At 45.3% G+C, this 12,454-nt stretch overlaps 1 protein-coding gene across 3 annotated transcripts in view; it reads right to left on the bottom strand.

Annotated features, from left to right (window-relative positions):
- LOC110539033 (testis-expressed protein 2) overlaps positions 1–12,454 on the bottom strand; it is a 46,116-nt gene that overhangs the window by 15,046 nt on the left and 18,616 nt on the right. For all 3 annotated transcript variants that reach the window (XM_090194008.1, XM_090194009.1, XM_090194007.1), the window contains exons 3-4: positions 2,904–4,608; positions 94–294 (exon numbers count right to left, since the gene is read on the bottom strand). In XM_090194008.1, coding sequence (XP_090050134.1) covers positions 94–294; positions 2,904–4,583 — 1,881 coding nt within the window. In that variant the 5' untranslated portion in view covers positions 4,584–4,608. The remainder of the gene's footprint in view (positions 1–93; positions 295–2,903; positions 4,609–12,454) is intronic.

Here is a 12,454-nt window from a genome sequence, read left to right as displayed (position 1 = left end):
ATGGGGCATCCATCCGCAAACGACCATACAACACGTTCCACAGACAGACGGACAGACAGACAGATATACAGACACACAGACACACACACACACCTTGCTGTCGGTGAGGTCGTAGATCTTCTGGCTGATGTAGGTGACGTCAGGTTTGGGCTCGTTGTGCGTGGCCCGCCGGGCGATGTTACGGTTGGGTTTGGACAGGCGCAGGGTGGAGCCCTCCAGACGTACATACACAGAGTGGGTCAGAGTGGCATGGTACATCTCTAGGTCATAGCTGGACATCTGGTTCATCCAGCCCTGTTAATGGGAACAATACACACGGTTAACTCTCAGACCGACGCATGAAACAACATGGAGACTAATAATATGCACGAATGACACGCACACGCACACGCACGCACGCACGCACGCACGCACGCACGCACACACACACACACACACACACACACACACACACACACACACACACACTAATTGGGGAGTGTGATCGGCTGCAATACAGCCACATAACCACACGGTCTCCAACTTTTAGCTGACAGTCCTGGTCCATACTAACATCACAGTGAGAGAATCATCCAGAGCATGTTGATATGTGGAGATATTATCACAACATGGCTTCATCTAAACAACAACAACGGTCTGTTCAGTTCTCTTCAGAGACGAGGAGACGTTACATCATGTTGATATGTGGAGATATTATCACAACATGGCTTCATCTAAACAACAACAGCGGTCTGTTCAGTTCTCTTCAGAGACGGGGAGACGTTACATCATGAGTTACATCATGGGCATGATGACATCATAGCGTGACTGTGGGTGAGAGCTGACCCGTATGACCTCTCCTTTAGCTGGCTATATTCTGTGGTTCCACAGGTGCTATGTTGGGCTGTGTTCCACGTGACCAGAGAGCCTCTCTCCAGTACAGCTGTAGCCTGAGGATATGGAGCTCATGTGCCCACACGGGTTCAAACACACACGCACAAGCACACACAAACACACGCTTACATAACCGCTAGCCAACCGCTAAGCGTGTCTCCTCTGCTTCAGTTTCCAGCACATTGACTGGGTTAAAAGGAGAACGTTTGACAAATCAACAGACCATTTCATCTGTGAGGTTGTTTCAGGGCAAACCCCAATGCAGCTGGAGGGAACGCTATATAGCCTCAGTATGTTGTTGGATAGCCCAATGAGGATGTTAGATCCGTCATTTAGCAGACACTTTTATCCAGAGTCTTATTACAGTAGTGAGGGCATACATTTTCATACTGGTCCCCCATGGGAATCAAACCCACAACCCTGGTGTTGCAAGCACCATGCTGTGCCACACCGGACTTGAATGTGTTTCTTAACCAGACAATGTTTCTCTATCCCACTGGGAAGCCACCATTGTGAATCCTGCATGAGCATTCAGGAGAGGTTGTACATCCCAATATTTAAGCCAGTGTAATGTTTAATGGTGTAATAACCCAAGCCTACTGAAAAGTACTGGTGTGGATAATAGGACTCATGGAGGGAGGAGAATTGTTACCTTGGCAACCATGCTGTTTAGCCATTCAAGAGAGGGAAGAAGATGGATATCTACAGACATATACTGAATGGCTTCCTGTCCTATCTGATAAAGTGAGCAGCCATCAGGTTTTATTCCTGAACTTTAACGACAAACAGAGACGCGATATGGAGAATTGGTTTGCATCTCAAATGGCAACCTAATCCCTATATGGTGCACTACTTTTAACCAAGAACCCTATGGGCCTTGGTCAAAAGTAGTGCAATACATAGGGAATAGGGTGCCATGTGGGACGCAGCCTTGTAGATCCTCCCTACTCTCTCCGAGTCCCACTGGGGAAAAGCCAGCCGTGTATCAGCTGTTTATCTTGTAGATGCTATCAGCAACATGTGCTCAGCTTGCTAACTCAATAGAAGCTGCAGGCTGTCTGTCCACAGTGGTGACAGGTACTACTAGGGGAAGGACACAGCCTATCTAAGATGTCAGGCTGTCTGTCCACAGTGATGACAGGTACTACTAGGGGAAGGACACAGCCTATCTAAGATGTCAGGCTGTCTGTCCACAGTGATGGCAGGTACTACTAGGGGAAGGACACAGCCTATCTAAGATGTCAGGCTGTCTGTCCACAGTGATGACAGGCACTACTAGGGGAAGGACACAGCCTATCTAAGATGTCAGGCTGTCTGTCCACAGTGATGACAGGTACTACTAGGGGAAGGACACAGCCTATCTAAGATGTCAGGCTGTCTGTCCACAGTGGTGACAGGTACTACTAGGGGAAGGACACAGCCTATCTAAGATGTCAGGCTGTCTGTCCACAGTGGTGACAGGTACTACTAGGGGAAGGACACAGCCTATCTAAGATGTTAGGCTGTCTGTCCACAGTGGTGACAGGTACTACTAGGGGAAGGACACAGCCTATCTAAGATGTCAGGCTGTCTGTCCACAGTGGTGACAGGTACTACTAGGGGGAAGGACACAGCCTATCTAAGATGACAGGCTGTCTGTCCACAGTGGTGACAGGTACTACTAGGGGAAGGACACAGCCTATCTAAGATGTCAGGCTCCTTTCTATGTGATCTGGCTTAAATATTCCTTGGTCGTTGCACAACAGAAAAGTATTCCTATCCATGACAATATCTTTATTGTTGCATTTATAAATCTATTATCTATCCTCTTGGGTAGAAAGCTTTCTTTGTCATAACCTTACACAAAAAAATACAAGGATAGGCTGTGAAACATAGGACAGTGTTCAGTCACAAACTCTGGTTCTGGAGAGTAGAGCAGGCTTTTGTTCCAGTCTTATACTAATGCACCCTTTACAGTTTTTTCCCAATTGTTTTGGCACTAATTTCAATTTCTAAATACTTAGTACTAAACTGCTAACACAGTGACCTACCTTAAAGATTCCAGGTTCTTTGATATCCAGCTGGGCCACGTTCCACTGCTCCCCCCTTCGTCTGCCCTGCCTGGTCCCACTGCAGCTGGAGACCTCCGGAGCCGACAGCCACACCACCAGTATAGCCAGCATGAACCCTGCTGCCACCCCCTGCACCACCGCACACAAATAGGGTGGCAGGGGGAATACCAGGTAACTGTAGACTAGACACGTGAAGAAGAGGAGGCCAGTGATGGGCACGTTTGGTAAGTCTTCCTCCTCTTCGTCGGACTCGGCTTCACTGCAGACGCCCGTGCTTCCCGTTTGGATCTGCAGGGACCCGGGCCGCTCCCCGTCCGGTGTCTCAGTGTCAGTACAGAGCTCAAAGCCTTCACTGTAGAGCTCACAGAACTCCTCGTCCTCCAGGCGGACTAGGGCCGACATGGAGCAGTGACCCAGGGCGAGGGAGGAGGACCTAGGGAGAGGAGGAGGGGAGGAGACCCTGGAGGTCCTGGAGGACTTGGCTGGAGGAGAGGAGAAGATAGTGTCTGCTGAGGCTTCACCAGTAGGGGTCTCCTCTTCCTCCTCCTCTCCTTCAGAGTTGCCCCCCTCCTCTTTGATGCTGTAGTTGTTGTTGCTCTCTGCGTGCCCATTGAGGCCTGCCAGGTTGGTGAGCTCCGTGGCGCTGAGGGAGAGGGAGCGGTGGGAAGCAGAGGCACCCCCTCCTGTACCCCCTCCCTCGGCTCCGCCTCCAGCCTCGTCGCCCATGAACTTACTGAACAGCTGCATTGGCTCACACATGACCTCCGACAAACGCCTCCTAGTATCCTCGATCCTGGCCTCCATCTCTTGCACCTTGAAGAAACACCTCCCGTCGGCCGGGGAGGTGAGGGGTGAGGAGGGGGCCGTCTTGGAGTCACCACCCCCAGACGTGGTGGAGCCCATCGGCTGGCCCAACTGCTTGAAGAGCTGCAGATTGTTGACGCGGGAGTCTGGAGGTGGGCGCTGCTGGGAGAGAGGTGGTGGTGATGGCGCCTCCTGGTGGTCGGGCCTGGTGTTGTCCGTGGAGAGAGACTTAACGAACGTCTTCATCAGGTGGTGGCGGTGGCGTCCGGCAGAAGAAGGAGGGGCAATCATCATTTCATTGGACAGGGACCTGAGGCTGAGGAAAGGCTTGGAGGGCAGGGCTGCTGAGCGAGACGGGGAGGAGGTGGTGGAGGAGGAGGTGGGAGGGATCATGGGTCTTGTGTGATCAGAGGGCCAGGAGGAGCAAGCGGGGGGGGACTGGAGGGGGGTGTGCGTGGAGGGGGGGAGGATGGGCAGGGCTGGGCTGTGGGGTAGAGTGGTAGAGGACACAGCAATGGTAGTGGTGGTCCCAATCCCTCCAGCCTCAAACAGTAGCTCCTCGCTGGCTTCCAAGGCTGTCACGATGCCCTGGTCCTCAGTCCTCCCCCCCATCCCACCCAGCCCTTCTGACTCCTCTCCTGCGGAGGACGATGACACAGACGCCCCAAACCCATACAGCTCCTCGTCCTCCTCTTGTCCCAGGGCGGAGAAGTGGATGGTGATGGTGTCCCGGGAGAGAGAGCGCTGCACCTGCAGCTTGGGGCCTGGGGGCGGGCGGGGGGGCGTGGAGGAGGAGGGGGTACTGTCAGCGGCATGGCCGTCCTTCCTGCTACTGTTGCTGCCCTGGCTGGTCATGACCACACTCCACAGGGCTCACAGCCTGGAGAGGGGGAGAGAGAGAGGGATGAGGGAGAGAGAACGAGTGGTGTGGAAGAGGCAGGGACAGAGAGAGAGAGTGAGAAAGAAAGAGAGAAAAATATTGGTTTAAAGCTAGAATCCTTAGCTGCTACATCGATTTTTGACCATTGATTCTTGAGGAATATAACTTATAAGTGCCTCATGAGGTTAGTTCAACTGTCGTACCCCATCAGAACCAAAAATATTCGTTTTTTTTACTCTGAAGTTTGTAGTTTAGTTTATTAATTCAACCATTTTAAAAAACAAGCACACATAAAACTTAAAGCCATACTTGCACTTTAATAAAAATGATCGAGGATAACACACAATAAAGTCTGGGACTTATTTCCACTGTGGTCCTCTTGAGACAAGATGGCTAGACAAGATCCAACACAGTATGGCAGTGAAATAATAAAACAAAAACAGAGAAGAAGAACATCTATCTCATCATTCCAGTTACATCATAGGGGTAAACAATATATATAACAATATATAATATGTAAACAATATATATGTAAACAAAAACTATATAGCCTCAAAACATGGTAACAACTGTCCTTGCATCCACAGCTCTGTCTTTGAATTTGAGAGTGGTTACATTTCTCCAGGCTCATCCCTCATTTTTCTTTTACCAAAACAGAGGCTATGGTGTCCACTTTGTCATTGTTTCAATTAAGGATTCCAGCTTTAATTGAGGCACCAAGCTTGCTGGTTCCCGCTGCTCGCTCCGTGGATAAACGAATGCTCCTAGCGCTGTCTCTCCCAAGCATCTCTGACCGGGGTTTTCACATACTGCTCGCTCCGTGGATAAACGAATGCTCCTACCGCTGTCTCTCCCAAGCACCTCTGACCGGTGTTTTCACATACTGCTTGTATCCACAGCACTAACTGACTTGATGAGTAAAGTGCAGCCAGGATCCATTCAGTGATCAAGTCCTCCTCTTTCTCTCTGTTTATCCTACTGGTGCATGTGTGATCAAGTCCTCCTCTTTCTCTCTGTTTATCCTACTGGTGCATGTGTGATCAAGTCCCCCTCTTTCTCTCTGTTTATCCTACTGGTGCATGTGTGATCAAGTCCCCCTCTTTCTCTCTGTTTATCCTACTGGTGCATGTGTGATCAAGTCCCCCTCTTTCTCTCTGTTTATCCTATTGGTGCATGTGTGATCAAGTCCTCCTCTTTCTCTCTGTTTATCCTACTGGTGCATGTGTGATCAAGTCCTCCTCTTTCTCTCTGTTTATCCTACTGGTGCATGTGTGATCAAGTCCTCCTCTGTCTCTCTGTTTATCCTACTGGTGCATGTGTGATCAAGTCCTCCTCTTTCTCTCTGTTTATCCTACTGGTGCATGTGTGATCAAGTCCTCCTCTTTCTCTCTGTTTATCCTACTGGTGCATGTGTGATCAAGTCCCCCTCTTTCTCTCTGTTTATCCTACTGGTGCATGTGTGATCAAGTCCTCGTCTTTCTCTCTGTTTATCCTACTGGTGCATGTGTGATCAAGTCCTCCTCTTTCTCTCTGTTTATCCTACTGGTGCATGTGTGATCAAGTCCCCCTCTTTCTCTCTGTTTATCCTACTGGTGCATGTGTGATCAAGTCCTCCTCTTTCTCTCTGTTTATCCTACTGGTGCATGTGTGATCAAGTCCTCCTCTTTCTCTCTGTTTATCCTACTGGTGCATGTGTGATCAAGTCCTCCTCTTTCTCTCTGTTTATCCTACTGGTGCATGTGTGATCAAGTACTCATCTTTCTCTCTGTTTATCCTACTGGTGCATGTGTGATCAAGTCCTCCTCTTTCTCTCTGTTTATCCTACTGGTGCATGTGTGATCAAGTCCCCCTCTTTCTCTCTGTTTATCCTACTGGTGCATGTGTGATCAAGTCCTCCTCTTTCTCTCTGTTTATCCTACTGGTGCATGTGTGATCAAGTCCTCCTCTTTCTCTCTGTTTATCCTACTGGTGCATGTGTGATCAAGTCCTCCTCTTTCTCTCTGTTTATCCTACTGGTGCATGTGTGATCAAGTCCTCCTCTTTCTCTCTGTTTATCCTACTGGTGCATGTGTGATCAAGTCCTCCTCTTTCTCTCTGTTTATCCTACTGGTGCATGTGTGATCAAGTGTGAGTTGCTGTTGCGTGTAGGTCATTTCATTGGCGGAGCTTGTTTTCGGGAGACGGGTTGTGGGTTGTGTTTGCAAACTAATTTTTAGCTCACAACAAGCTTGTGGCATGGCTGATACTATACAGAAAAACGCCGCAAAGCTCAATGCGGAAGACGAGTACGTATCAAGCACTACTCTCCATGAACTACTGGATCAACAAAAAGACTTCTAGAAAGATCTAACACATCTGCAGGACAATAACTTGAAGTCCTTCCTGCAACTTTTTCTGGATTCTACCAACAGAAGGGTTAATGATCTGTTTAAGGATGTAACGGAATTTATACACCGTTTGGAATTTACGCAGTCGGAGGTGAATGTCCCCAGCCAGACCGCATTCAAAACCATGTCTGAGGATCTCACCATTTTACAAATAACACTTGACAAGCACTCTTCCAAAGGATACTACCTCAAAAACCAATCGAGGCACAATAACATTTGAATTGAGGACGTAAAGACTGAAACTTGGCATGACACAGAAGTCAAGGCCAAGACACTCCTGACAGATCAAGTCAAACCGGACCCTAAACTCATGGAGATGGAGAGGGCTCATAGAAATGGCACTTTCTTCCCCGATGGACAAATTACAAGTAGTATAAGAACAAATTTACTCACCTACTTCAGATATCACCAAAAATATATTTGACTAATTCCAAGAATCCTTAAATAATACAAAATCAAATGGGAAAATCATCAATCAATTGTTAAATAAGAAAAAGGCATCTAGAACCATCCCATCTCAATTTATTGTTGGAAATAAGAATTGAATAACTTTTTTGTGAATGTGGGTTCCTCTCTGTAAAAGAATATTAAGAAAACTGATGGCAATCCCTTGGATTACATTAAGAGACATTTCCCTTCTCTGCTTCATGTCGCGCGCTGACCTTAGATTGTCTGTTTTTCTATATATTTTGGTTAGGTCAGGGTGTGACTAGGGTGGGTACTCTAGTTGTTGTATGTCTAGGGTTTTTGTCATCTAGCGTTTTTGTATGTCTATGTTTACCTGTTTCTCGTTGTCTCTGATTGGGGATCATATTTAGGTAGCCATTTTCCCCATTGTTAGTTGTGGGATCTTGTCTATGTTTAGTTGCCTGTCAGCACTAGTTTGTATAGCGTCACGTTTCGTTTGTTTGTTATTTTTGCTCATTCATTAAAAAGAAAATGTACGCATTCCACGCTGCGCCTTGGTCCGATACTTATGACGAACGTGACACTTCAGTTTGATCCTCCTGATGTGATGGAGGTGATGGAGTTAAATGGTAAAGATATCAGTAGAAGGTCATGATGAGATTGGTGCCTTTTTGGTGAAATCAGTGTCTTCCTCGATTACTGAGCCTCTAATGCATATCTTCACCAAATCTATGCAAACTAGTACTGTTCCTATAGATTTAAATATTACCAAAGTTATCCCCCTCTATAAATCTGGGTATCCAATATCTTTCACAAATTATTGGCCAATATCTGTACTACCATGTTTTTCTAAAATCCTAGAAAAATTGGTGTGTAAGAGAATGTTGAAGCACTTAAATCAACACTATATTCTACATGAGCATCAATATGGTTTTTGAAAAACTACCCCACAGATATAGTTCCTTTGTAACTTGTGGATAAAATCTTTACAGCCCTGGACAACAATGAACACGCTCTCTGCATCTTTTTAGATTCATCCAAAGATTTTGACACGGTTGATCATGAAATGTTACTTTCTAAATTGCATTATTACCTTTGTTATTCCTAATCTATATCAATGACCTTGCTGCTGTGTCTTCTACCGTACCTCCCATTCTCTTTGCTGAGGATACCAAGTAGATTTTTATCACATAAGAGTTTTGATTAATGAAGCCAACCTAGGCATGGACACATTTTCTGAATGGTTCCAGATAAACAAATGATCTTTAAATGTTAAACAATCTAACTTTATTATGTTCACTAGTAAGAATAACAAATATTGTAAAAGAAATACAAAATAAAATAAAAAAGAAGCCAGAAACTCAAATGGTGGGAATTACAGTGCCTTGCGAAAGTATTCGGCCCCCTTGAACTTTGCGACCTTTTGCCACATTTCAGGCTTCAAACATAAAGATATAAAACTGTATTTTTTTGTGAAGAATCAACAACAAGTGGGACAATAATAATAATAATAATTTAATTATTTTGCACGCCCAATTGTTCAGTTTTTGATTTGTTAAAAAAGTTTGAAATATCCAATAAATGTCGTTCCACTTCATGATTGTGTCCCACTTGTTGTTGATTCTTCACAAAAAAATACAGTTTTATATCTTTATGTTTGAAGCCTGAAATGTGGCAAAAGGTCGCAAAGTTCAAGGGGGCCGAATACTTTCGCAAGGCACTGTAAATGGATCAAGTTACATCCACTAGATTCCTCTGAGTTCTAGTTGATGAAAAGTTGTCCTGTAAAGATCATATTCAAAATGTCTGTAGCGAAGTGAAATCTGCTTTCATCAGAAAGACTAGTGGTTTGGTTCATCAGGCTTGCTTCCTAACTCTATAGCTTAAATGACCCATATCTAATTTACTGTAATATTGTCTGGGCCAGTAAATATGCCTCCTAACTAGACAAATTACTCATTATACAAAATACGTTTGCAAGAATAGCCACCTCCTCTAATTTCCCGGCTCCATCTGCACCTTTGTTTAAGAAACTCAATATCTTGTCTATTTACAACATTAATGTACAGCAATTATGCACTTTCATCTAGAAATACTCATACCTCCCAGACAGTTTACCTTTCAATGGATTCTTCCAGGTTCATTCTGACATCCATCTATACAACACAAGACACTGTGATAACCTTCACCCTCCTCCACTGCCACACCTCACATAGTCAATTCTCTATCAGATACAGAGGTACCACACTCATCTTCACATTGCCAAAATATCACCATCCCTCAAAGACTGGGGGTCAGCCTGATGAACCAAACTTCTCAGTAATCTCCTCCATAAAGCCTAACTCTCACACATTCACATGCACACACACATTTAAACAAAACAGTTGCTTTCGTTTTTTGACATTACTGATCAATTCATTTATACATGTATAATTAGTAGGTTTACTAGGTTCTGTTGTAACAAACTAATTTTATTTTTGTACTTATGCATTGAATATAGTTATTTTGTGGTGTGGTTTTCATTCAAGCACATCTGCACACTGTTTTTCATCTGTATTGTTGTTGTTGTTGTTGTTGTTGTTGTTGTCTATCACTTGTTTTCTTTGGTGCAAATAAATACATAAATAAATCCCTCAACAAAAAAGGAATTCAGAATGGATATTAGAGAAAACAAACAACACTGCACACAAACACACTGTAATTAATGCAAAATGGGTCGTGCTGTGAGCCCCGGCTGGTAGATCATACAGGAACAAGCCAGTCATTGTTTTTCCCAACACGGCTGAACTACAGACAATAATCAGTGAGTGATTTCCTGACTTAGGCGTGGCGTTGTTATTGAGTTATTCTAGCTTTTTAATCTTGCCCATTGGATAATTATCTGGGTAGCCATATTACACACACACACACACACACACACACACACACACACACAAGGCTGGTAAGGGGTTGACGGCTCATAATAATGGCTGGAAGGGAATGGTATCAAACACATGGAAACCATGTGTGATGTGGTTGATACCATTCCATTGATTCCCTTCCAGCCATTACTATGAGCCCGTCCTCCCCAAATAAGGTGTCACCAGCTACCTGTGACACACACACACATATACACACTCCCCCTCCACCCCAAATATACAAACACACACATCTCTCAAGCCTGCAAGTGGTTGATAAAAGCCTCTAATGGAAGATGGAGAGATAGAAACAACGAAACTGGTAGGCTGTGATTGTTTCTTTATATCCCAGAAAGCCTTTCTTCCCACCAGAGGCTCAGCCTGAATTGGTTCTCGTTCATAGTCATTTGCTGGACAGAATGACACAGTGTTTGACCCTCCTGCATGCCCCTTTTTTTTGCTGGGCTGAAATATGTTTTCTCTAAAGTGTCTAAGCGAGGGAGTGTGTGTGTGTGTGTGTGTGTGTGTGTGTGTGTGTGTGTGTGTGTGTGTGTGTGTGTGTGTGTTATATTTAAGTCATGGCAATGCAGGCACAAGAGATGGAGGGAGCGAGAGGGCGATAAAACGTTGGATCAAAAATAAGGAAATAGAGAGCCACAGGGGCCTGTAGTGGAAACAGAGGACCTTCAGAGACTAGTCTTTGAAGAGGAATTCAAATGCTTTTGAAGTGAGAGTACAGGCCACAGATCAGGGCTGAGAGGGAGGGTGAGGATGACATCCTGGTGATCAAAGGTTAAACGACAGACTAAAAGATGAGAGGTAAAAGGGCAGAACGATTTGCCTGGCTACCCAGACTCCTTGTTCCGACCAAACGCTACGCCACACCCACAGATGTTAGTTTCTTCTCCGCAATGAGTCTGGATCTGAGTACCTCCCTGACCCTTCACCGAATGTAAACACATTCGGGGCCGTCTGATGATTGGTCCAGAAGCCGATGGGTTGGGCCAGAACACACGAGGGGTAAAGTGGCGAGGTGAAAATTCGTCATTGTTTTTGATACTCTGATTGGTTAGAGACGATCCAGTCGCTGATGACTTTGTTTTGTACAACGCCCCTCGTGCCCCTGGTCACCACAAACGACTTCAATGACGGCAGTCTCAGACTAAAGTATGTAGCGAACGACAGAGCAACAGAACAATTCAGTGTGAGTCATCAGGATACAGAAAGATCCCATTGAACCAGATTTCTGGATTCAACCGCTGTAGGAGGACAGCCAGAAACTCAACCAGGAGAGGAATAGGATCCATACAGAGCCTTAGTGCTGAGCATCTGACAACACACAGGTCTACTGTTGCTTATTATCACTACAGTGGCATTGTGGAAAACGATTGACAACATTGAAAACATCCTAAAACAGAGGAAGTTCCATGCAGGTTACAGGGATCTTTAGCAGCTATAATGCTACAATGGAATAGGAGCAATCAAACCTGGTGGAGACAACACACTCATCCAATTAATCAAAGCAAGGCCCCTTTAATGAGCTAAAACCTGATTTGCCCTCTGCATCTCACCCACAGACAGACAGACAGACAGACAGACAGACAGACAGACAGACGGTAGTGAGAGGGAACAGAGATGGGGGAGAGAGATGGAAGGAGAAACAGGGGTGAGATGGGGCAGTTAAATAATTGCCTACTTACATACATTGCCAAAGAAAAGTTACCATGCTACTGAAAATAGTTTACGGTCGTGTTTTCTAGTGAGCAACATGTTAGATTGTTCTGAGACAGTTTGAAGGGTAGACTCCATTAGATTAGGGGAAAGGGGATACCTATTCAATTGATGCATTCAACCAAAATGTGTCTTCCATATTTAACCCTCAAAAAGGTGCGGGTGGTCGGCTCTGAGTTTCAAACCAGCAACCTTTCGGTTAATGGCCCAACGTTCTTAACCAATAAACGATCAGACGAGAGAGTGAGGAAACAGGAGAGAAATCTGGTTGGTCTGAGACATTGAGGAAGCTAGCTTAAGACTAAGAGAGAGAGACAGATTCAGTATGTATAGTTAGTCTGAGGTAAAGAAGGCTAGATTAAACTAGGAGAGAGTGAGATAATGAGAGGGAGAGAGAGAGAGGGAGAGAGAGAGGCAGATTCA

This window comes from Oncorhynchus mykiss, chromosome 12 (genome assembly GCF_057628025.1).
Source record: "Oncorhynchus mykiss isolate SJ-2025 chromosome 12, ASM5762802v1, whole genome shotgun sequence".
Classification (NCBI taxonomy): domain Eukaryota; kingdom Metazoa; phylum Chordata; class Actinopteri; order Salmoniformes; family Salmonidae; genus Oncorhynchus; species Oncorhynchus mykiss.
Note: the sequence above shows the minus strand (reverse complement) of the source record. Positions and strands in the feature narration are given on the sequence as shown.